This window comes from Balaenoptera borealis (assembly GCF_965194805.1).
Source record: "Balaenoptera borealis genome assembly, chromosome: 17".
Classification (NCBI taxonomy): domain Eukaryota; kingdom Metazoa; phylum Chordata; class Mammalia; order Artiodactyla; family Balaenopteridae; genus Balaenoptera; species Balaenoptera borealis.
Genome location: NC_138876.1, coordinates 64,278,449 through 64,305,351, shown reverse-complemented (window position 1 = coordinate 64,305,351; position 26,903 = coordinate 64,278,449). Strand labels below are relative to the sequence as shown.

At 33.9% G+C, this 26,903-nt stretch overlaps 1 protein-coding gene across 2 annotated transcripts in view; it reads left to right on the top strand.

Annotated features, from left to right (window-relative positions):
• CRISPLD1 (cysteine rich secretory protein LCCL domain containing 1) overlaps positions 1-26,597 on the top strand; it is a 45,260-nt gene extending 18,663 nt beyond the window's left edge. For both annotated transcript variants that reach the window (XM_082363495.1, XM_082363494.1), the window contains 13 exons: positions 8,425-8,543; positions 8,894-9,026; positions 10,059-10,174; positions 10,965-11,065; positions 12,746-12,886; positions 13,060-13,120; positions 13,230-13,296; positions 13,494-13,624; positions 15,323-15,366; positions 15,460-15,532; positions 18,589-18,664; positions 22,647-22,777; positions 25,496-26,597. In XM_082363495.1, coding sequence (XP_082219621.1) covers positions 8,425-8,543; positions 8,894-9,026; positions 10,059-10,174; positions 10,965-11,065; positions 12,746-12,886; positions 13,060-13,120; positions 13,230-13,296; positions 13,494-13,624; positions 15,323-15,366; positions 15,460-15,532; positions 18,589-18,664; positions 22,647-22,777; positions 25,496-25,547 — 1,245 coding nt within the window. In that variant the 3' untranslated portion in view covers positions 25,548-26,597. The remainder of the gene's footprint in view (positions 1-8,424; positions 8,544-8,893; positions 9,027-10,058; positions 10,175-10,964; positions 11,066-12,745; positions 12,887-13,059; positions 13,121-13,229; positions 13,297-13,493; positions 13,625-15,322; positions 15,367-15,459; positions 15,533-18,588; positions 18,665-22,646; positions 22,778-25,495) is intronic.
• The last annotated feature ends 306 nt before the right edge of the window (positions 26,598-26,903 follow it).

Sequence of the window (26,903 nt, the reverse complement as noted above, 5' to 3'; positions counted from 1 at the left end):
AGATCTCCTGATGATTTACCGGCACTTTAACGTTCTAGAGAGCCAGCAGTAGAGAGGACCCGTGTTGAGGAGTGGGTTATAAGTGAGGTAGGTAAGTTATAGCCAGACTTGAGAGGGCCTTGGCAGGGAGATGAGAGATGAATCAGCAGATATTCTGTAGAAATGTAAGGATTTTGTTGAATTAATGTCTAGGCTGCCTCACAAAGACAATCTGCCCTACACCGTGCATTCGGTCTAGCTGTATAATATTGAAACAATGGGTTTAATTAAAATGATCTTGTCAGTTTATCCACACATTAAATTTCCGTTCCAAAAATTATTTTAATTTTAGTAAAAGGAAGTGGCAATTCCCTAAATTATCTTTTTTAAGACTTTTAAGGCTTTGTTTTGAAGTAGATATTAAGTAAAACTCTGCCGCATCTGCCTCGCATCTCTGTAATTTCCAGGAGACCCTAATATGTGCATTGCCCTGAGGTAATGCTGCTACTTTCTCAGTACCTGGCAAAGCCTCTGTGTCCTGAAACACAGGTGTTCCCTTTGAAATCTGAGCCTCGTGCATTTTCCCTGTAACTACAGTCTTTTCAAAGCAGGTGAAGCACAGAAGTTAAACACCTGAGGTAATTTCTGAGTTGTAAAGAATGTACTATTACTGTTTTCCATAGTGCTTTTTATACCAGATGACTTTGTCACAGAAACCTCATACACTCTTTCAGCGTAGATTGAATGATTGATTAATTGATTTCATTGATGTCTATTTCTTTGTTATAGTTCTGATAATTCCACCATCGGGGAGAAAAGAAGGTGGCTAAGATTTTATAATGAGGCCTTATTTTTGGAATTTGAATCTGAAGTTTTGTGAACCGTCAAATGTATTACTTCCATAGACAAACAAATTCTTTCCTGGAGATCAAGTTATTACTATTGAGAGGATAACACTGACAGCTTATTCCATAAGATTTGGGGATTGCACTTTCTGGTTTAAGTAGGAAAACAACAGTGATTTGGGAGGGATTTATGTTGTGACATATGATGGATATTTACAAACCTGTTTTTCCAGAAGGTATGACAGGTCAAGAATTATCTTTTAAAGGTGGTGTTTAGAAAGAGATAGCTCTATATGTCTTTGATTTTCTTCAACTGCTTCTATATTCATGAGCTGGTTGAAAAATCCTGGTGTTCCTTTTACCTGTGTAGAAAAATTACATGTGGAAGTCTGTGCCTTATTTCAAAGATTTTAGCATTGGGTTTTCAGGACTAAGCTGAAGAGAGACCCATTTTGAACTTTTTACTGAGAATATCTTCTTGTTGTATTCAATTATGTTGAAGTTGTATTGGGAAGTTTTATGGAAGGTTTTCAGTTGTATTTGTCTGTTTTGGATAATATTAAAACTTTCTCCAATAGAGGTGATTTGGAAACAGTTCTCCTTTAGACTCATAATTAGAAGATTGGAAACCTTCTTGGCTTTGCAGTCTTGAAAATCACAAATCAACTTTTTCTTCTTAGCTAAGAAATAGCCTCTATTGTCAACAGAAGTATTATTTTATGTTTGAAAGTTTTTATGGGATTCTACAAGCAATACGGGGTACTCTAGAGGAGACTATAAGTACAAAATAATAGAATTTTAAAGCTAAAAGGAATTGAAGAGACTTACTCCAGCTTATTATGTCAAGTTTGGCTTCTGTCAGAGACGAGGAGACAGAAGCCAAACTTGACATAATCAAAGAGATAAATTTGAAAGTACACAATTTAAATGGGAAAGAAGACTCTTCCAGGGTGTATCATGTATTTTAATTAACCTTAGTTTGAATAATTGGAACAAGTGCAAGCTTAGTTTTATCTCTGTCTATATAAAAAAAGGAAAGAAACACTTATCATTAATGACCTTGCTTGCATATGTCTAGAAGACATAGCCCCAAGGAAAGAGTATTTTCAATACTCAAAGGTATTTTCAATATATGGAAAGCTGGAATGGTATCATTACTTCTGACAGCCAGTGACTGCTCAGAACTGAGGTAGGCTTAGAGACATGAGGGTGGTTTTCTGTACGCAGATGTATATGTCTAAAAAGACAAATCTTTGTGGAATTCATTTTCAAATTTTATTGCAAATGCTTATATAGTTTTTAAAAATAATTTCATTGTTATTTATCATTTTTAGTAGGAAGGTAAGACCAGAGCTTTCAGCCTAGATCTGGATTTCCAGTGCAACTGCATTTTCAACACCACGGTGCTTTGATGTTATTACTTTGCCAGAGAGCAATGCATATTTTAAAAGTCCATATTAAATTGCAAATTGTGTCATGGACTGGTGTTAATTGCCATTTAATTAAGATACCTAATAGTAAGGTAGTCAAAGACCTTTTTTTTTTTTTGCATTTATCTTGGAAATCCAGTAAAGCTGTATCAATTCTGCAAAAAATTATAATGAATTAAAACATTATTTCTGGAGAATGGTAGAAAATCTTGCAATCCTATTTCTCCCTGCTTAGAATGACACTGAACAGTTATTAAATTATGTGAGAGTTTCCAGTCAGGAGATTATTTCTCTGTGCATTTAAAGGTATCAGATCATGCTGGTCAATTTCCTGTTAAAATTTCTTTGTTTACTCATATATTTTTTCATTGCTGAACCTAACTATACAAAATAAACTGCTTCACAGCTTCAGTGTCACCTAGCGTATTTCCTTTGGTAGACCAATTATCATGATACCTTCACCAAGAAGTGCTTATCAATACCTTTGTGGATAAAGGGATTTCCATTATCTCCATCCCTACCTCTGATCTTTGAGGATTTATGTATGAAGAGTCTAATTACACAAATTTGCATCAGGCAGATAATATCACAAAACTTTACTTCATGTGCTTTAATGCAATCTAAAATAATAATAATTAATTAAAAAGTTCAGATTAATGTTTGACTTTTATTTGAAAAATAGTCTACTGTTCACTTTAGTTTTTTATACTAATATTTTTGAAGCCTCAGTTTTAAGAAAATGGTCTTCAGACAAATTCATAGTGACTAATTAACATTGGCTTTCAACTCTTGTTTAATGTACTACAATAATAATTTTGACGCTATAAAGAGTCAGTGATTTCCAGGACATGAATTTTAAAATTATGTAAATCTGGAAAGAGCTATAAATTTACAATAGTCAAAAAATATATTTGAAAATACTTAATCCTTTTTAAGAGAGAAGCTATTCTCAATATCAAAGAGAAAGAGTCATGTTACTAATGACTGTTTTTGCCTAATGTATAGGGATACAACTTCTGGTAAGCTAGCAATGTTAACTCTATTAAAAACTACAATCCTGAGTGATTTGCAACTGTCACTGACTGTTATTATAATAGGATAACAAGTATTCTGATAGGAATATGAATTGTGTATGCCCACCATATTTCACAAACGATAGCAGTCAATGGAATTTTCTGTACATGTCTAGCTGCATAATTTTTGATTTTTCCAAACAGTATTTTAGTGCTAAAACTACTATATGTTTCTAGGTTTACTTTTGAAAGTCCTTTGTCAAGGTTTAAGTTTTCTTATGTACACACACACAGGAAACGATAGAGCCATTATGGTGAACTGGTTGAAAAATGTCACTGGAGACAAAGTATGTTAATAGTATTCTAAATGTTTCTTTTAGTAATGAAACTTCAGTTAAAGACTTTGCTGTGTTCTCAGAAGGAACAGCTTACTTATGTAGATGGAAAATAGAGTGGTTTTTATTTCTGCACACCTCAAGTACCCATTCTATAAAGAAATGGTAATTTTAAGTGTGGCTTGGCTTTAAATTAGTCCTGGGTGAATAGTTCAGAGAGAAAAAATGAAGCTGGTTAGGCCATCTTGACTTAATTTGCAATCTAGAATTTAAGTAGAAATGTATAGAGAGTAACCTGCATTTAAATAGGATGAGTATGAATTATTGCCAGTCTTAAAACCTGAAATATTATGTTGTAGCATAAAAATATACATTCCATGCTGTTGTCATGTTAAATGATAGTATTTCTTACAGGACAGCTATATTTTCAGTGATTTGTTTAAAAAGAATGTCCTTGATTTGTATTATTATTATTATTTTTTTTTAAATCCAAGGGGAATCAGCTTTGTAAATTTTTTGTTTTTTTTAATAAGTATTTTAATTAATTAATTAATTAATTTTATTTTTGGCTGTGTTGGGTCTTCGTTTCTGTGCAAGGGCTTTCTCTAGTTGTGGCAAGTGGGGGCCACTCTTCATCGCGGTGCGCGGGCCTCTCACTATCGCGGCCTCTCCCATTGCGGAGCACAGGCTCCAGACGCGCAGGCTCAGCCATTGTGGCTCACGGGCCCAGCTGCTCCGCGGCATGTGGGATCTTCCCAGACCAGGGCTCGGACCCGTGTCCCCTGCATTGGCAGGCAGATTCTCAACCACTGCGCCACCAGGGAAGCCCCGATTTGTATTATTGAACTTGCCCTAAACACCAATGCTTGATTAGATTTTTCAAATAATTACTTTTAAAATTGTCATTAACTAATATTTATTAAATATTAACAGCAAATTTTAGTTGCATGCCCTCTGCCTCAGTTCTTATATTAAAATAATGTATGTCCCTATTTTAATATTATCGTAGTTAATTTGATATGCTCCACCCCCCATTTTTAATGGGTTAAATAGAAGACAAGTTATGCTATAAAACAACTTAGCCATAATATATACTCAACAATTGATAACTCAGAGGGACCTGAGTTATATTCTATCTCAACTGACACATTTTACAAATAAGAAAACATAGCTTAAAGCATTTGAATGATATGTCTTAGATTTTTTTTCCAGTTTCTACACAACAGATATATAAACAAACTTTGGAAATACAGCATATTTGTGAATTTGGAAATAGTTGTATATCTTCTCTAAAAAGGATCCATCTTCAATTTCGTAAGAAAAACTGACATCTAAGGTTGTAGAATTGTGTGTAAAATAAGACTAAATTGACCTTGAATAAGGGACTTAAGGACTCCCTTGGTGGGGTTTCTTGCTCTGGGTCTCTCACTTGTTTGCAGTGACCTGGACATGCAAACTCACAGATCTCTTGTCTGGGCTAGGAAAACTCAAACAGTGGGAACTCCTCTTGCATCTCTGTCTGTCTCTGTGTGGTCTCTCCATCTTATTTTTTTCAGCTACCTATTTAGGATAGCTGAACTCCTAATTTGTTGACTCAGGTCTTTTAAGATGTGTGTCTTTAAAAGAGAAAGAATCAGATAGAGTCTGTATTTCCTAACCTAGCTTGGGACGTCTCACAGCGCCATTCTGTTTGTTGGAAGGGAATCACTATCTAGCTTAAATTGAAGTGAAGGGGAGGGAATTCAACTCCACCCTTTGTGGGAAGAGTGTTTTAAAACCATCCCAGTGGTTTCAAGGCTTTTTTTTTTTTTTTTTCCATCTAGGAATGTTTACATTTTTCTTCTGGTTCCCGGCTGCTCTTTGACTATGAGATTGCTATGTTGCTAGATTAGAAACCTACGGATAAGTATAGTTTCACTATGCTTATGACTAAAGTATTATATGAGAACCTGATTTCCAAGATTGAAAACAAAAATTTGATTGTCTCTTAAGGACAGCTTACTTTCCAGGGAACTCTATTTGGGAACATGTTTGCTTTTGAGAGATGACCATCTCTCCAACCTTCTGAAAACAAAAGGAAATCAGCATCTTACTCATTTTCTGGGACTTCAGCCAAATTCTTTGTTTCTTACCTAATTTGTCTGGGGATATAATGACAGCAAGTTGAATTATGCCTTTGCATATTACATAATATGTAATTATAAAAATTAGGTCTAACTTAAGTAATGAATTTAATTAATAGTATGCTTGTATTTGGCGAATAAAGTGCTTACCTGATAAATACTTATTGATGTCTGTATCACAGAATCAGTCATCTTGAACATTTGATATTAATTCAAAGTGAAATTCAAGTTTTTATGAAAACCAGATACTTTTGCTGCTGTTAATTTTTTAGTGACATGTAAATATACTTTTTTGTGTGTGTTTTTGCTAGATAATAAAGATGCACTATAACAAAAATATACTTACCCTAATTTTGTATACATTTTACTTTTTGGCTTTGAAAGCATGATTTTATGTATTTCAGATCCACAAGTGAATGAGGAGGAATGTTTAATATAAAAAGATTATATGAAGAATGAAGAAACTTCCCTTCCCCACACATACTTTTTTTTTGGTGCTTCTTTCTAGTGTCTTGTCCATTTGGCCGATAGTCATCATTAGGTTTCTTCCATCCTTTAAAAATCAAAGAAAGTAAAATTCTCTCTAGAGCCTGGCATCAAATCTTTTTTGGCTTCTGCCCATCCTTCTTCTTCCTCTCTAAAGTATTGACAAAGTAACTCCCACTTGCCTTCTCCACTTTCTCTTTCCAGTCACTTATTAACCTTCTGTGCTGTGATTTTCTGCCTAGGACAGATCTGAAATTGCTCTTAACAATGAATTAGTACCTAGCAGACCTCATCTTCCTTGACTTCTCTGTAACATTTGACCTTAATTGCCCACTCTCTTCTCCTGGAATCTCTTGTCCTGTCACTTTTATAATTTAATCCTCTTTCAGTTTTCCCTTAAACTTTCTGTTTCCATTTTCCCTAGTTCATCTTACTAACTCATTGTTTTTTTCTCCCCTTCAATTTTGATAACCCCAGAGTTTTCTTTTCATTTCTTTTCTCATTCTGTATCATCTTTCTGAAGAAATTCATCTCTGAGTGAATGACTTCAAAATCCATGTCTTCAGAGTGTATTTCTTTCCCCAGAACCCCAGTCATCTATTTCCACTTTCTACTTGACATATATACTGCATGGATCACAGACACCTCACGCATCACCCTTGAAATATGCATTGAAGTGAATAGACATACACTTCTTCTTTTTTTTTTTTCTTATAAATTTATTTATTTTTATTTTTGGCTGCGTTGGGTCTTTGTTGCTGCACGCAAGCTTTCTCTAGTTGTGGTGAGTGGGGGCTACTCTTTGTTGTGGTGCACGGGCTTCTCATAGCGGTGGCTTCTCTTGTTGCAGAGCACGGGCTCTAGGTGCGCGGACTTCAGTAGTTGTGGCATGCAGGCTCGGTAGTTGTAGCGCACAGGCTTAGTTGCTCCGCGGCATGTGGGATCTTCCCAGACCAGGGCTTGAACCCCTGTCTCCTGCATTGGCAGGCAGATTCTTAACCACTGCGCCACCAGGGAAGCCCTAGACATACACTTATATTACAACAACCTATTTCTCTTTCTGTTTTTCTTTCTCACAGTTTGGTAACCTCATCAGTCTTCACCCTTTTTTTTTTTTTTTTTCCCCTCACCACCTACCTTCAGTCATCCATCAACTTCTACGAATTTAAATTCCTAAACATTATTTCAGACTGTCTGCTTTTCTCCAGTCTCACTGCTATCACCTTAGGTTGTGTCCTCATTTTCTAGTTCCAGGACTATTTTTCTACCCTCTTAACGTGCCCAGAATCCTGTAATTGTGCCAATATTGAGTCCAGTTCTATCCAACTCTTTGTTTTTACCACCACACTCACTATACTGCCTGATTTTCAAATTAGCAAATTGAATATTAAACCCAGGACATACGAAATTATTTCAGTAATAATTTTATAATTTTAAATATCGCTTTATAAATTATTTTTAAAATATGAATTAATATTATTGAATTTTGTACACAAAAATGCATTTATATTTTATAGGATACAGATTCATTAACCATTCATGTATTGAGCAAATGTTTATTAACCACCTTGCCATATGGCAGACACAGATAATAGGCCGAAGATACCAGCGTGAGTTAAATGACTGCCCCCAAGCAACTCACAGTCCCATGAAAGAGACATATAGACGAATACTAACACTGCTGTGTAATAGCTGCTAAACAAAGGAGCATAACAAAGCTTTAAGAGCCCAAAGTAGGGAATAGCTTACTTCTAAGAGAATTGAAAATGTGTCAAGAATGTATTACATAAAGCTGGATTGTGAAGTAAGAGTTAGAGCCTGTCTGACAAATAATTGGGAGAAGGATGTCTTAGGCAGAGGAAACGATGCCAGCAAAAGCAAGGAATAACATGTTTTATGACAGGGAACAGTGTACAGAGATTTGTTGGATGCGGTTAGAGGAATCACTTAAGCGTATTTGTGTCCACTTAGGCAATTCTAAACACTTGTAGAGCAGATTGGAGGGATGAGAGGTGGATGAAAGGAGATTAATTAGGAGGCTAGTGCAAAAATCTATATGAGAGATGGCGAGAACCCAGACTAAGATGCTGACTTTGCAAAGAAGAAGGGAGAAAACATAAGAACTGAGTAACACTATATTATAAAGAAATATCCAAACTCTATATATACATTATCTGTTCGTGTCTGTATTTTGTTTTTGTTTTGAATTGTAGACATGGGATGTAGAACTGGAAAGATCTGCAGAATCCTGGGCTGAAAATTGTTTGTGGGAACATGGACCTGCAAGCATGCTTCCATCAATTGGACAGAATTTGGGAGCACATTGGGGAAGGTAGCTTAAAATACAACTTCTTGTTTCTGAAAACATAAGAGCTTGAAATGAAATACTTACTAATTCATCATTGTAAGTTTTCAAAGGCTTAGTGCCTAAAAGGAAAACAAGCGGTCACACCAAGACAAATAAGAAAAAATAAATATCATACCAGAATGATCAGTAGTATTGTAAACTTATTTTTGTTTCAAGTAATTGATATATTAGTGATGTAAAGTGCAAAAGTATTTAATATTAATAAGTTACACAAAACTGCCTCTCTACCAAACTTCATCAGTCTTTTTGGCAATATTTGGTTTTATATTTTCTCCAGCCTTACTTGATCTTTGTGGTTATTTTCTTTCAAATAGATATAGGCCCCCAACATTTCATGTACAAGCATGGTATGATGAAGTCAGAGACTTTAGCTACCCATATGAACATGAATGCAACCCGTATTGTCCATTCAGATGTTCTGGTCCTGTATGTACTCATTATACACAGGTATGTTTTGGGTATATTACACTTCATTCGTTTAATTTGAGTTCATGTAAACTAACAAAGTTGTTTGTTTTTTTTTGTGGGAGAACTTAGGATACTGAACATTTGCCTTCCTTATGTCATTTAGTATGGTTATTAAAAATATATTAATATTGATTTATGTAGAACAAGCTTATAAATTTTTATAAACAATAGGAATAATTATCAGAAAAAAGTACAGACATTTCCTTAAAAATATTATTTCAATGATTTTACATATAAAATACTTTAATATGACCCCAATAAATGCAAATGGGAAGAAATTTACCATCTTCAAGTTCAGATGTCAATTTTTTTATTTTCAAAAAATAAAAATACGGTTTTATTTACCATGACATTCAATATTCACATGTGTGCAGCATTTATCTTTTTTTTAAAATTTTCAGTGTTTGGATTAGGTATTGGACATGTTCTAAAACTTCTAAATCAAACAACAAGTGGCAGATTTGACTAGATAAAGCTCACTACAGATCTGAGTTTCTAGAATTTCTATGACTGATTATTAGTGACTATAAAGCAAATGGTTCTGTATGCCTTTGCATGGGACAAGATTAAGATCAGTATTGGACTCCCTGATAGCCAGTGGCACAGTGAAAATGTCACATTGTATAAGAAATGTGAACACCTAAACTTTTGCTCCAGTACTTTCTGCTCTAAGATGAGAAATTCTGTTCATTTGGTAGGTAAGTTTCTTCACAGAAAAATTAATATGGCATTTAGGTTTGTGAGGATGTAACATTTGAATTATTTAGTAATAAATAAGATGTTTATGCCTTATATCTGGATAGAGTTATATACCTATCTCTTTTTTTTTTAAAGTTAAATTAAGTACTTCCCCAAGTCTCAGGAAAAATATTGTTTCTGACATTGCCTCATTTCATTTTGAATAGTAACTGTTGGTTCCTCAGTTCACTTTTATGCATTTTCTCTCAGATATGTTGTTGTCTTACTTCATCTCAGCCTACTTTTTCTGAGCCTTTCTTTTCTCTAATGTAGGTGGTGTGGGCAACAAGTAGCAGAATAGGCTGTGCCATTAATTTGTGCCATAACATGAACATCTGGGGGCAGATATGGCCCAAAGCTGTCTACTTGGTGTGCAATTATTCCCCAAAGTAAGTAAACAAAACACTACTTTCATATGTAAGTATTTCTTAACAACATAAAAATAACTTTATATTCTTGATCTTTTTCCTTATTTTCAGCGTGTATTATTGAGTAAAGTGCATTGTTTTAACTGAGTTTATGTCATATGGCAACAATTATGGTTGCCTGATGCGTAAAATTGGTGCTTAAAAGGAATATGAAAATTGAAAATATAATCTTTGTAAAGATAGGAACTGAAGCCCTAAGATATTTTTAGGGCTTCAGTTTTATTTATTGCACTACTATATTCTGTAAATGTTTAATAATTTTGGTTTATTAGAGATGAGAAACTATAGACTGAGAAATGTATTTTCACCTATGTAAAGACCCTTCAAATAATTACAGTGAAAATATTGTACAACTGAACTTAGGGTCAAATCTACGTCTAAAATCTGTTTTTATTAAAACAGATGGGATATGGATGAATATTCTATAGCAGAGGTTAGTGTTTTGCAGAAGTTTGGTTTTTCAGTTTTTAGCAATATACGTAACACATTATTTAGAATATTTTCAAAAGAATGAGGTAGCAGTGTATGTTTAAACTTAGTAACAATGAGATATCACTTCCCATCTGTCAGAATGGCTATCATTAAAAAGAACACAAATAACAAATGTTGGTGACGATGTAGAGAAAAGGGAACCCTTGTCCACTGTTGGTGGGAATGTAAATTAGTGCAGCCACTGTGGAAAAACAGTATGGAGGTTTCTCAAAAAACTAAACATAGACCACCTCTTAATGGAGTGGATTATCTTTTTAAGGGGAAACTGGTGGGGCCACGCCCCGTACAAACATGGCCGGCCCTGTTCTGCTTGCCCACCTAGTTTTGGAGGAGGCTGTAGAGAAAATCTGTGCTACAAAGGTATGTGATATTGTGTTGTAATATTCAGTTTGATTTATATTTTCATCCAACTTCTGCATTAATTTGTGTTTGAAAGCCAAAAGCACATTTAATTATTACATGAAAAGTTTCTAGAACTCTATTTCAAATATTTAGAAGTCATTTAAAATATTTTTTAAAAATTTATAATATTAATAGGTCTATTATACCAACATGTATTTAAAGGAAAGTTTCATGATTATCCCAGATAACCACCTAATTCTACTTTGAAATTATCCCAGAGTGACAAGTATATTTTCATTCTTAAAAGCCATCTTGATATAGTGTTGACTAGAATTATTTCCATAAATGTCATCATTTCTGAAGAATTTAGCAGTTTAACATAATTTATTTTAAGCACTTTAAGAGTTTTTGCCTGAATACCTATCCATGAATCTTATTGAACCATGCCCAATGAATTATACTAATTCTCTGCTTCTTACTGCAGAGTATACAATTTGTCATGCCAAAATAACAACAATAAAAAGTATATATATATAATAGTATTATAAAACTGTTGCAAAAAAGTACTGTCTCAAATGTACTGGATGTCCTCAAAAATAAATATAAATATGACGTCCTTTTTGTAACACATGAAGATAAAACTTACCTGACAAAGCTTTGTGAAAGTCATGCTTTTTATTGGGCATCCAAGTGAACATTTTTACCTCTTGTACTGCTTTGTTCTTAATGATGACTAAATGAAGATTAATGCAGACCAAGTGTATTTGAAAATATATGTAAATGCAGCCACTTTTCAGTACTTAGAAAGAGATATCTTTTTTTCCTTAATGATTGAGTGCTCACTAGCTATAATATATGGACAAGAAGTAAGCATATAGTTCACTGTGTAATATGAGCCATTTTTAATTCCTGAAAGCTTTTTTCATTGTGTCTGAGTCTGTTTTCCATCCCCCAAACCTCCAACCTGCTTGCTCCATTGTCAATGACCACAGTGTCTTACTAAAGCTGACTTTCCTCTGAATTCATACTTCCTTTTTCTAGATTCTGAATTCTTGGATGTACATGCAAATAACCACATTTCCAAAATGTGCCCCTGTCAAGCCCTTAATACAAGCCAACCTGGAAAAAAATATTAAATTCAAAGTTTGCATATTTTCCATTGTTAAGTTTAAATTTCTGCACATTGAATTTCCTTCTGCAATAGAAACCTTTCCATGGAAACTGATATTGTGGTAAATAGCAAGGGCATGTCAATCCTTCTTAGGCTGAATTTCCTTTCAGGAGAATTTTAAATGTGATCCTTTTGAAAATTTTAAGTGTTATCCTCCTGAAAATATGATTTCATTTGAGAAAACAAATTCAAATTCACTAAGCCCGACTTCATTAGATCACTGTGTAGACCTCGTGATGTCATTATGAAAGGTAATCATTGATACCACTTTAAAATACAAGCAAAGTTTAGAAATGATTCCATTTAATGTTAGCATAAATGAGTCAAGGGCTCAAAGGTTTATGCAACTGTTTTATTTATTCCAATGCAGTATGTAAGATCACCACCTTAAGCCAAAACTTGTGCCAATATACAGTACTGATTTTCTAGTAGCTTTCAGTGTTAAACAGGCATATAAAGGTGTATCATTGGTAATTTGTGCACATTTAAGATGGATTCATATTTCTTAAATCCATTCTCTCTAACAGAAGGATCAGATAGCTATTACCCTCCTCAAGAAGAAGAAACAAATGAAATTGAACGGCAACAATCACAAGTCCATGACACCCACATCCGGACAATAGCAGATGATAGTAACAGAAACGAAGTCATAAGCACACAGCAAATGTGTAAGATCTCTGCATTATTTACAAACATTTTAAAGTTTACATTACTGGCATACTCAACTATATTTTATTAATCTGAACATTTTTAGAATGGCAAAAACTTGGTGTTAGACTGTATGGGATGAATTAGAGCAGCTGTTGCATCATCTAAATTATTATTATTTTCTAAATTTTAGCTCAAATTGTTTCTTGCGAAATAAGATTAAGAGACCAGTGCAAAGGCACAACCTGCAATAGGTAATATTTATAATTACTCTCAAAATTAACTGGCAAGATATAAAAAATATTTTCATTTTATATGGACATTCAGAGAAGCTAAATTTTGTTCCCCATTTCTTTTATTTAGATATGAATGCCCTGCTGGCTGTTTGGATAGTAAAGCTAAAGTTATTGGCAGTGTACATTATGAAATGGTAAGTATTATAAATGTCATTATTTGAGGAGAGGATCCTTTCATATAATATTTTGATTTTTTAATGGGAAAAATAAAAATTTATATACGTATAGCTATTTTGCTCAAAATTGTTTAAAGTCATACATAGTAATGAGTTGTATCCTATGCAGAATTCTTATCATTTTAACATCCTTTTATCCCTTCCTTTTCTCCCAGCAATCCAGCATCTGTAGAGCTGCAATTCATTATGGTATAATAGACAATGATGGTGGTTGGGTGGATATCACTAGACAAGGAAGAAAACATTATTTCATCAAATCCAATAGAAATGGTGTTCAAACAATTGGGTAAGTACCTAAATAATCTTTTGGACCAGAGATTTTAAGTTGTAACAATAAGTTACATTCATTTAGAGCAAAGCATAGAAGAATTTAGTTTATAAAGAGAGAAGGTAATTTTCAAGGTTCATTTCAACTACATAATTTCCATGGGCAAAAAGAAGGAAAAGTATCTGAATTCAAAGTTGAACCCTTTTGCTTATAAAGATCATGCTAAAACTCTAAATTTTCTAGTTTCATTAAGAATGTACAAATTTATAGTGTTTCCCGTTGTGAAGCAATACATTTTTCAGCTATGATAAAAAGTGCCTGAGAAGGCTAATTGATTTGCATATTCTTCCTGCCCTGTTTGGGAGAATTATTTATTTCATGCAACAGTAACTTTGTTAATAAGATAGATTACTAGGTAAAAGAGCATTTTGCAAAGTCTCTAAATATGTAATACACTATGTCACCTTTCTTTTGTCTGTTAAAATGTAATTTGACCCAACATAAAAGCATTGATTAACTTTTGAAATGTTTGTCATATTAAATATACTAAGTGTATTATTATAAAACAACATATTTTATATATACTCTATAGAAAGTAGAAAAATGTAGGCTTTTGAAATATCTTTGTAGTTTCTCTTTCTCCTATGTAAAATAATAGACATTATTGAACCTCATAATGGAATGCCTTTTCTTAGGAAATATGATAGTCTCCCTTCCTTTGTAACTGAACAATTGCATGAAACTCCACAGTATGGAATTCATAATGATAAGAAAGAATTTGTTAAGAATCCTTGTAAATTGGTGGAATGATGCCCTCTGTATACAATTTTATTCAAAGGCCTGATGTGTGGTTTTCAGCCATTAGTGATTAATCTCTTAAGTAAAAGCTTTACAGAAACACTTATTGATTAATTTATTCACTCAGCAAATACTTATCTTAAATAAATAATTAATATTAGTTTTTAGCTTTGGTAAGCCAAACATTGGGTGTTGCATTAAAGAACATTTATTTCCTATTATTTACCTTTTTCTTTTAACTTGTTTTTTCAATTGTTTATTATATAAACTCTCTTGAAACGTGTGTGTGTCATATTAAAGTACCATCACAAATAAGCATTACCTTTTGCAATAGATGTTTTTTATGAAAGCCTGGGTATAGATAAACCAACTAAAATACCTATTCTTATATTCTTGCTTTTTAATAAAACATGTAAGGAGGAATTCATTCATTTATTGTAGACATTTTACTGGATACTAGGGGGAACAAAAAAATGAATGATGCGTATTCCTTTAAGGTACTTATTATTTAGTAGTCTTTTTACACCGCCTTGTATTGACTATTTTGAAAGATTAAATTGTTTGGTTCTGTGGTAACAGGGAATGAGTATATTGAGAGTTTTAATCTTAATAGGAAACAAATATATAGATACAAATGTGTATTATTTTATGCTATTATGTATAAATTTTTGAGATTGATAATGAAAAGAGATCTTTCTCTGATATCAAGAATGGTATTTATTTGGCTCATACTTGAAGGTAATATGAATTTAGCATAAAACAGATGATTAATTCTTATACTGCTACATGTCTAGATATTTAAATAAGAACGTTTAAGAAAAAATCAAATATTCATAGACTTAAAAAATATAAGAATTTATGTTGATGGTGATGCATGTAAGATGTTGATGATTGAAATGTTTATGTTTTTATCTTCAGCAAGTATCAGTCTGCTAATTCCTTCACAGTCTCTAAAGTAACAGGTTAGCACTTTTTTTGTCTTATTTTCTTACCACTCTGTTGCACATTATTCTTTCTAAAGGATTTGCTTATTGTTTTGTGTTTGAATTCTTCAGTTCAGGCGGTCACTTGTGAAACAACTGTGGAACAGCTCTGTCCTTTTCATAAGCCTGCTTCACATTGCCCAAGGTACTGTTTTCTAGATTTTCTCCTTCGTTTTTAACCTGCGAACAGGGGGCCTTTTACCCTGGATAACTGCTTTTGCCTGAGATTCCGGTGTCTCTAGGACTCAAAAGATGTATGATCTTGAACTGCTAGCAGCAGGGGGCAATGGACACCACAAACTGCATCCACTCTAGGCACTCCTAGTGTACTTTCTCCAAAAAATGTGGGTTTATTTATTTATTTTTTGTCTCTACGAAAATCTTTATTTTAGCATTTAAAAGAAAGAATCACATGTTCATTCCCCTACAGCTTTATGAGGCTTGGCCACCCAGTAAGTTACAAGTTACACACGTCAGGCACTTGTCTGGTCATTGCATGACTCTTTAATGGATCACATCAGGGCCAAGCAGCCCCTTTCCCTATGATTAGATGTAAAGGCAGGTACTGTTAAAATGTGTCAGCATTTTTATTCAGAGCATAACGGAATTTGTAGATGAAGGTATGTTTACTAGATCACTATCTACATTCTCACAAATATATAATAAAGTGTTAAAACCAGAGACTAGAACTCAGACAAGCAAAAAGCTCCTGCAGTCTTTCTTTGACCTGAACTCACCTACGTAGAAATGAACTCAGTTGGAATCTACTGATCTTGGCCTTCCACAGACCAGGTGCTAAATATGGTTAAGGTAGAGCATGCACAGCATGATCCTAAGGGCAGAGCAGCTGGTTTTATTGCCATAGGGTGGGCAATGAATGCGCATGAATGCGCAGCAGTTCTCAAATGCAAAAATAAAATTTTATAGTCAATGGGGACACCCTTCCTCCTACAGAAGACATCTTTTATAAAAATCAACCCTTTAATTCAAAGTTATAAAAACTCATTCATTTATTACTAATACTTAAGTGGTTCTGGTTTAGATGCTAAAGTGTACTGTGTTATACAAATTTTAGGAACATGAAATTTAAATAAGAAATGTAGCCATTTCTTAAAAACTGTGTTGAGGAAGATCTGCTTCAATTGGTAAAGGTAGTTGCAATGAAGTTTTGTATTTTTTTTTTTAAGAATACTCTTAGGAAAATAATTTATACTTTTACCAAACAATGATTTTCATATAGTCATTTTGTTGAGACTCTGATTTACTATGTAGAATGAATTATGTTTTTTCCAGTCTTAGCTTTGATTTCCTTTTAGTGTATGAGTGTGTGTACTTGTGTGTGTGTATGTGAATTCAGAAGAGCCAATCAATTTAAATAAGTGCCACTTGGCAGTTTCTTAAACTCTGGGAGTGAATTTTTTTAAATATCATGTGACTGACTGAACACTGATAATTGGACCCTATGTTTAAATAAAAGAACTTTTGGAAACTTTGAAAAAAGGAGCTAAAGTATCAGGAAGGGAGTAGGATATCTGGAGAAAGGACATTCCATGCAGAGGGAAAGATAAACTCAAAGGCCCCGAGGATGAGATTATTCTGTATGTTTGAAGAATAACCATTAGGCCAGTGTGACAGGAGCTGGGTGAGAAAGTGAAAGAGGGGTAGGATATAATGTCAGAGAGGTAATGGGAAGACAGAATACTCAGGGCTTATTGGCTATTATAAGGATCCTGTCACTTGTTCTGAATTAGATGGAAAGCCACTAGAATATTTGGAGCAGAGGAATGATACGATTAGAGTTCTATTCTTCAGTGTAAGTGTGCGGCAAAATAGATTGGAGGGGGCAAAATCGGAAGCAGGGAGATCATAGGGGAACCTCTTGCAGTGAGCTAGATATTGGAAGGTAGAGCCCAGAGGTACAGTGATTGAGGTGCTTAAGGATGCTCTGATTTTATTTCAGTGTACAACGAATAGAAATTGGGTTGAATATAAGGTTGAGGTAAGGAAGGGAGTTAAGGATAGAATAAAGGTTTTTTTTTTGGCCTGAGCACCTGAATAATGGAGTTGACATTTATTGTAGGAAGCCTACAGAAAGAAGATATTTGCGGACTGGATGAGAAGATTAGGAATTTGGTTTCAAACATGCTAAATTTGAGATATTTATTAGGTCTACGTGGAGATATTCAATAAGCAGTAGGACATACAAATTTAGAATTAAGAGAAGAGGTTCCAACTAGAGATTTAAATTTGGAAATCAATAGTTTATAGATGATAATCAAAGCCATGAAATTGGATGAGATACCAAAGATGTGAACATAGAGAAAAGAAACTATGAGATGTCTGTGGCAGACAATGATTCAGTTTTTCCAAGTTATATGTTTACTAAATTCTGCAGTCATATTGGGTACCAAATTCCCAGATACTGAGAGAGAGATACTTCCTGATGTTTCTTTCTGCTTTGAATCCCCAAATTAGAAAGCTTCCTGGCTAAGCTTTTTTTTTTTTTTAAAGAAAAAGAAAGAGAAAAGAAACACATCTGTGCCAAAAGCTGGAAGTAGGTAAAGCAAGCAGAAGCAATTGTGCTTACTGCCGGGATTGTACAATTGACCTATTTCAGAAGGAAAAAATGTGTATATATACACTGGAATGCTACTCAATCATAAAAAAGAATGAAATTTTGCCATTTGCAACAACATGGATGGACTTGGAGGGCATTATGCTAAGTGAAATAAGATAGAGTAACACAAATACTTTATGATATCACTTATATATGGACTCTAAAAAAAAATACAACAAACTAGTGAATATAACAAGAAAGAAACAGGCTCACAGGTACAGAGAACAAACTGGTGGTTACCAGTGGGGAGGGAGAAGTGGGGAGGTACAATATAGGGGTAGAGGATTAAGAGGTACAAACTATTAGGTATAAAATAAGCTGCAAGGATATATTGTAAAACACAGAATATAGCCAATATTTTATACTAACTATAAATGGAGTATAACCTTTAAAAACTGTGAATCACCATATTGTACACCTGTAACTTATATAATATTGTACATCAGCTATACTTCAATAAAAAATAATGAGTAGGATTTAGAATGCCGAGTTTACTTTTGTGTATGCATGTCTATGATCTTACTAATAAGAAAGACTGAAATAACCAGCTACTTAATATTTCTAAGTATATATTTATTTTTTAGAGTATACTGTCCTCGGAACTGTATGCAGGCAAATCCACATTATGCTCGTGTAATTGGAACTCGAATTTATTCTGATGTAAGTATCCTAATTTATGCAGCTCTCAGTATCTATCTATATGCATGCACACGTGTTTAAATGTATATATGTACGTTTATATACAGAAAAAGGAACAGATTCTGTGTTGATATACATATTCTCAGAAAGGTCAATCATCAGTAACACTAAAAAATAAATATCTATATGCATATATGCATGCATAATCATTTATTTTGACTAAATTTTTCTTCCTATCCTATCTATATCTCTTATATCAGATACTAAATGAAATAGCTTGGATGCATCCTTGGGAAGGAAAAAGCATTTTACTTTTCTTTAACCTTCCTTTTGGTTCTTCAGTACTTGAAGTATAAACTGGATAATTAAGAGTTTGTCAAATGTATGAACAATATCTCCACTGCCAAATGGGCATTTAGCAAGTAGCATAGAATCAAAAACAGGTAATCCTTAAAATACATACAAAAGGAACCCAGTTGAGGGTGTATTGTAATGGATGCCAGGACTGGGGTTGGACCAGGAAGATTAGCTGTGATGGCTTCAGGGCCCATAAGTGCTTTCTGATCCAGGTTTCAAGTGTGGGTTGGTAAAGAGAATTAGCACACATTTTAGGTGGGGTGAATGGCACCTACAAAGACATGGAGATGAGGTGAGAGCAAGTGAGCTGAAAGTGGGCATGACTTGTAGGTTTGCTTGTATCTGAGCTGGTGAGATTTGAAGCTAAAAGGGGCTGCAGCCAACTTAGTGTGAGGGATGGAGGGAGGGATCCGGCTCTTGAAACATGTAATTGGAGAGTCTAAATACATGCTGATAAGTTTAGATTTTATGTGGCAGACATTTGGAAACCACTACCAATATCTAATCCAAAGAGTTCCAAAAGAAATTTAAGAACTATATTCTTGATGTACTTATTCAGTAGAATACTATGGAAATACAATTGTGAAGAGTCCTGAAACGTGAGTATTACCACCACTTGGTGAATTCATTTCAGGTTCAGGTTTTTTGGGGTTTTTTTCAGTTCAGCTTTACCTTTAAAATTATTCTTCAAATCTAAGTCTCTCTCCCAGCTCCAGGTTTGCAGTATTCTTATCTGCAATTTCAATGTCCTGTTGGTATCTTAATTTGGTAGTCCTCACAATTTGTGCTTATCTTCTTGTCTCTGAAAACATGCTTTTTCTAATTTTTCTGTGAACATCATGGTCATTCTTTACCTTCTGAATTATTGCCACTTTCTCTGTGAAGTGTATTGCTGGTTCTCCTAACCCAAGTATGGTGTTGCTTTTCTTTTTTTTTTTAATAAATTTATTTATTTTTAAAAATTTTTTGGCTGTGTTGGGTCTTTGTTGCTGTGCGTGGGCTTTCTCTTGTGGCGAGCGGGGTCTACTCTTTGTTGCGGTGCACGGACTTCTCATTGTCGTGGCTCCTCTTGTGGAGCGTGGGCTCTAGGCACGCAGGCTTCAGTGGTGTGGCACGTGGGGTCAGTAGTTGTGGCTCGCAGGCTCTAGAGCTCAGGCTCAGTAGTTGTGGCGCACGGGCTTAGTTGCTCCGCAGCATGTGGGATCTTCCCGGACCAAGGCTTGAACCTGTGTCCCCTGCATTGGCAGGTGGATTCTTAACCACTGGACCACCAGGGAAGCCCGGTGTTTCTTTTCTTTAACCCTATTACTTTGTTTTTTCCTTTTATTTAGCACTGAACTGATTCTGTTAGGCATTATGATTGTTTCCCCACCTCTTTTATTAATTTTTAAGTTTCTTGAAGGCAGCAGCTGGGCAAATTATGCATTATTTTTTCATCAACAATTTTACATTTGCCAAGCTGTGAACAAGACAGGCCTAGTTCCTGCTTTAACAGAACTTAGAGCACGCCATGATATCAGACATTTGGCAAACACCTTGAAACATAAATGTTTGTTTAAAAAAATTAATAAATATATATGAATGAGGAAATCTAGAATCATCAGAGATTTCCAAAGAAATCATTCTTCCCGGGTTGTCCCTTTAAGTAAAAAAAACTTTTAATTTTACTCATGTCTGGTGAAGATCTTTCAAAATATCCTATACACTTCTGTACCTATAAGCCATCTCTTTACTAGAGTTCAGGTTTTTATTAGAACTTATATCCTGAGATCATTTTATCATTCTATCTCAGTGAAATGGGGTAAGAAATTTTGTATTACTACGTAGAACAAGTTGGAAATATATATTTTTTATGTGCTAAGTACAGAATCAGAGATTCAGCCATTAATTAAGCAATCTTCCCATCCCTTACAAAATACATTATCTATTTAAGTACAAGATACGGAAAAATAAGAAACAATCTATCAATCTCCCTCTCTCCCCCATCTTTCTGTCTTTCTCTCTTTCCATTTATAGAGTTACAGTGTGTACCTTCTGTTGCTTTGAGCTTTTATTTCTCACTTATGACAGATGAAATTAATTTCTGCATTCATTAAAAATGTTCCACTGTTTTCACAGATATATTTTTTTCTTTTCATGGTATATTAGTTCTTATAAAGTGCGGGTAGGAAAAGAAAATCTCTTCTGACCTTTGAACTCAAATCGTAATGCCTGCTGACTGCACAGTTATGGCCAAAACAATAGTTTCAAACCATATTAAGTGCTTGGATTTAGTGAATGTTATATCTAAGCACTTTTATTGCCTTGGGAAAAATGCTGATGATAACCTTTTAACAGAACAGGATAAATACTGAAAAGTGTACAGTTATTTTTAATTCCATCTGTTATGAACCATATCAGACACAAATATTAATTCAGTGAGGGACTTTAAATGGTGAATAAAATGTGTCCTCAGAGTAAGGATATGGGGTTTTGGATGTATGGTATTTTGTGATATAGCAAAAACATGAAAAGTATTAGACAGCTTGGCATTCGGTCTCTGATCTAATAAATACTGACTGATGCCACAGAGTTCAGAGCACAGTAATAAAGCAAGGTCACGTAAGATGCACATGCTTATGTGAATTTAAAAAAGCACATTAAGTCACTCACATGTGCATAGAGATAAGAAAAGAATACACCAGTGGGTTCAGAAAAGACCCATCGGGATATGGGGTAGATTGCTTTATACTGAAACAGTTCAAGTGTTTCATTTTGTAGGATTTTGTCAGGCTATACTCAGCTATTGACAAATTTTGGTAGAACATTTGGATGAAAGCAATTGTCAAAATCTACAGAAGACTTTAATTGGCCAAAAGAAAAGCGTTGACTTCTAGAACTCAGTCGTGTTAAAAAAATGGAAAGTGTTTGTTGGACCTGAAACAATTTTCTCCTTTATAGAAATTCCATTCAATTCAGATTATATAACTGGTACAATGCAAAAATAGAACTTTCTTAGTACCTCATCTCAGACCATTCAAACCAGAGTGATGTACATTGCAAATCTAGGTAGAAGCGATGATTATTCTTCATATTTTTTTCTTCTTGGGCTTATTCTTTTGGGCAAGTTTTCTCTACATAGGTTATATTATCTAATAGGAAAAACCTCCTCATTTAATGTATGCCTGTATTTTGGAAAAGGGACTGTAGAGATATACAGAACTACGTTTGAGTTGCTCAAAGTCAAAACTGAACATAAATGAGGTCCAGATAATCCCCCCTGTGAACGTTTGGTCAGAGTGACCCGAGTAGGAACTAGCAAAGGCTGAAATTTAAGAGTGATAAATAGGCCCTTGAAGAGATAAAAGGAGCTAATTTGCATTTTATTGCTTGGACAGTAGTAAAAGCTTGCTGTTTGGACAGATTAGCTGGTGAAGGGATCTTATCCTTGCAGCTACCCTTAAGATCTACCTTCAGATGAGACTTGCTTGGCTTTAACTTTGTGACTTTTAAAACATTCCTTTATGCACAAAACATCACCCTGTAACTGCTCACTGGGTATCCACATAGAGACAGATGTCAACGACCTTGTGTCCAATAGAAGAGTAGGCTGGACAAGTTCAGCAGACGTTTTCTAATGATGGTGGTTTTTTCCTTGCTCCCTTAGCTGTCCAGTATCTGCAGAGCAGCTGTACATGCTGGCGTGGTTCAAAATCACGGGGGTTATGTTGACGTGATGCCTGTGGACAAAAGAAAGACTTACATTGCTTCTTTTCAGAATGGAATCTTCTCAGAAAGGTAAATAAATTGATATATATATTTATAAACATATATGTATTTAGATATATCATCTTTCCCATTATGCTGGCTTTACAACCAACTCTCCTTAGCATGGCTTTGAGGTTTCGTGACTGAGCCAGTGTGCTTCCTTTGCACGCTGTGTAATAGTAGGTCTTCCAGGGATGGGAGAAGCTGCAGCACCAGAGATGCCTGTCTCCTGCAGGCTTATAAAAATCAACATGAAAATCGGATTATGAGTCAGAACCACTCTTTTGTTAATTGATCTTATAATAAGGAAATTTCTTTCATCCTCTTTTGGATTTTCTAGATTAGTTTTTACATGTAACTCTTTCTAGGTGAGCGAGGTACTGAATATTTCTCTAATCCAGTTATCTGACAAAGTATTTGACCAAAACAATGAGTCTGATTTTCCCCCGGAACCAAATTCTCTTTTTGATTGGAAGTTCAATGCCTAATATGATGTAAATGAACTCTTTCAGGTCATCTGGTATTTGGCTCATTAGTATTATATATTTCAGTGGTTTGAGAAAATTCATGTGACTTACTTTATCAAGTAATAATAAAAGTTAAGAGAAAAAAAACCTGTAGTGATTTTTTAAATCATTGGTACTTGGGGAAGTAATATTAAGTCCCATGTATTTTGTATAGATACAGATAAATCCCTAACTTTTAAACATTTACTAGGTTCTTCAAAATTGCCAATGGAGGGTTTGCACATATGGTAAAGTTTCTGTAAAGGACACCAAAGGATGTGCCATGCAGGATACCTAGATTGCCTTCCACATAAGCATCTGAGTGCCATCTTCATAAAATGACAGCTTTGTATTTAGCATATATTTTCAGATGAGACTGTATCAGGATGCCATTGTTAAGGAGGTGACTTCACAACCTGGCTTAGCTGGCTCATAGCAATGCCCTAGAGTACTAACTTACCGTTTCTTAAGTCTGAAAAATTTAAATTGTATTGCCATCATACTTAGTAATATTTTTAACATCTAAAAAAAATTTAATGAGGAAATTTAATGGTCCAACCTGTAAGATCCTAAGAATTTCTTCACTGAAATGTAAACAAACACACAGAGCTCACACCCCACACCCTTCCTCCATCTCTCTCCTATCTCTCTCTGTCTCTCTGTCTATATATATATATATGTGTGTGTATATATATATATATATATATATATATATACACACACATATATATATATATATATAAAAGACACAATATATAAAGTAGATTGAGTTATAGAGTATGATACGCAGTTTTATAAGCTAAACTGAGTAATGTGGCTTCATTTACCTGTCATATTTCTTAAATTTATTTTAAACCTATAAGGTAGATGATATCCTAAGAAAACTGAGAATAATAATTATTTATGAACATCTACTATGAATTTTCCAGATGCTGGAGGGCCCTTTAAGTATATTAACTCAGCTCTACCAATAACCTTACAAAGTCGGTTCTATAAACCCTAATTTACAGACATGTTAACTGAGGCTCAGAAAGGTTAAATGATAAGCCCAAGGTCATATAACTAGTCAGTCTCAGAGCTCAGATTCAGAACTAGTTCTGTAAGTTGAAAAATGTGTATTTTTCCGGTGTATCACTGTGTACAAAGACACTTTCCAGGGCACTTTGTCAGTTTGTTTCCTACAAATAAAAATGGCTTTCAATTAGCCGTCTGCTTGTATGAAAAACCTGGCTTGTGTTGTGTGTGTTTATTGTGTAATGTGTGTGCACACTTGTGACATTCTCATCTCTTCTTCATTCTAAAATTCTCCCCTTTCTTTTCTTACACATGAATAAATATGTAAAAGAAATTGCACTTTGTCTCTCTCTTAGCATTTGTGTTTATCTCTAAAAGCTTTTTTGTATTATTAAGAAAATAATACTTTATGTAAAAATATGGACTTCAAAAGTCTACATTTGATTAGAATAAATAATGATTAATGCCATTATCAACCAGTTTTAACTTGAGGCATTTAAGCAAAACATACCTTGATTAATATTGTCAAATAAAATATAAATAATTTAATAAAGAGTAAAAGGAACAATTTTGCATTGCTTTAAAGTTCTGTTTTAAAATACTTCTGAAGTGAGATTGAGTGCTCTGTGTGTGTGTGTGTGTGTGTTTCCATTTCAGTGAAGAAATACTTAGGACCTTCCAGATTTGACCATTAAATTTCCTCACTAAGATTTTTTTGAAACCACAGATGTTAAAATATTAATAAGTATGCTAGCTATATAATTTAAATTTTGTCAGACTTAGGGAATAATAAGTTAGTATTCCAGAGTATCTCTTAAGTATCTCCATCTCTTTAACTTGCAGTTAGCTTTTAACCATGCCAGTCAATTGTAAACCTGTATCTTAGTATTTCCCCAGTAAAATGGCATAAGAGCCGCTTAACTCTACTTTATTGGAACTAAAGGTGGTAATGTATGAAAACATGACCTGGAATCTATAAAGTTCTATATAAAGTACTATTATTACCACTATGCACCTTAAATTTCTTTAGTAAACTTGTGTACAACCAAGATTTTAAGAATTATGTCATTCTCACTCAAGCTTTCCAATAACTATAAATTATAGTAGTCTAAGAAAGTTGACCATCTGGATTCATAGAGCTGCTTTCTTGACTGTCATAAGAAAGCATGATTTGTTTGAAGGATTATACATGGAGATGACATCAATACACTTTGTGTATTTTTTGCAGTTTACAGAATCCTCCAGGAGGAAAGGCATTCAGAGTATTTGCTGTTGTGTGAAATGGAACACTTGGAGGAGGAACACTATTCCAAATGCCATATTTCTGAAGTTTGTATAAAACTGTAACATTACTGTACAGAAGATATCAACTATTTTCAACCCCCCATGAGTGTCAAATGCATATAAATTGTGATAGACTACGTCTATAAAATAAAACATGGGACATTATTAGTGTAGGGAAAAGTAATGAATATGTAATGGTTTTAGAAATCCTGTGTTAAATATTGCTATATTTTCTTAGCAGTTATTTCTACAGTATTACATAGTCATAATTGTTCTACATTTCATATGTTATATTATATGGTGCTTTGTATATGCCACTAGTAAAATGAAACTAAACAGTGAATGTGAATGTTCCTCAGAAAATCATCTGGTGCATTTAAAAACAATAATAAATATAGTAACTCTAAAAATGAAAAAAACACATACTGCATTTTCCCAAGTTCAGTGCTATGATTACCTACTCCGTATAATATCAAATTATTTCCCACATAATACCTGTATAGTTTTTTATTAAGTTTAGGCATATAGAATATTAAGTCCTGATATTGCACTTATGTTGTATAAAATAATTCCTTAATATCCAAGTGAATCTGTTAAAATGTTTGATTTCTTGGGAACGGTCTTAATAGTAAGTGGAATTACGTCAGAGTAGTGGTACGAAAACAGTTCTAGTGGTCATATAATAAATATAGGATTAAGCATGGGCAACCAGAGCTTTCTATGTATTGTTCAAACTGAGGTCACACATTTATATTGTATCCTGGCAAATACTCCTGCGGGCCAGGAAGTATAATAGCAAAAAGTTTAACAAACATAAACTGATGTATTGCATCACCATTGCCACTGATTTTCTTAATGGTAAATGGCCTTGTGTATAAATGTTGCCATATTATGGTATCTATAATGGTGATATATTTGTTTGTATGAAAAATGTATTGTGCTTTAAGACTAAAAAACTGTAAAATGTTAATTTTGGTAATTTTTTTTCTGCTGGTGAATTTACTCTTTCCTTGTAAACATATTAAAATTAATCATGTTTCAAAGTATTTTTTTAGTCCCCTTTGTATCTTTATTTTGATTTAGAAATCATTTTCAGTTAACAAAATTATTGTAAGTCTTTTGAATTTGGGTTTTGACATTAATCTAAACAACACCCCTTATATCAGATGTTGCAGAGTCACCCTGATTATTTAGTTATTTGTTTGTGAAAGAGGAGACAGACAATCATATATTTAGAAACATGATATTAAGGGAAATTTCGAAAAAGAGAGATTTATTTATAAACTAGAAGAAAGGGATCTGAAAGATACAAAGTGATTATGAAAAACTGGCAACAAATACTTCAAATATTT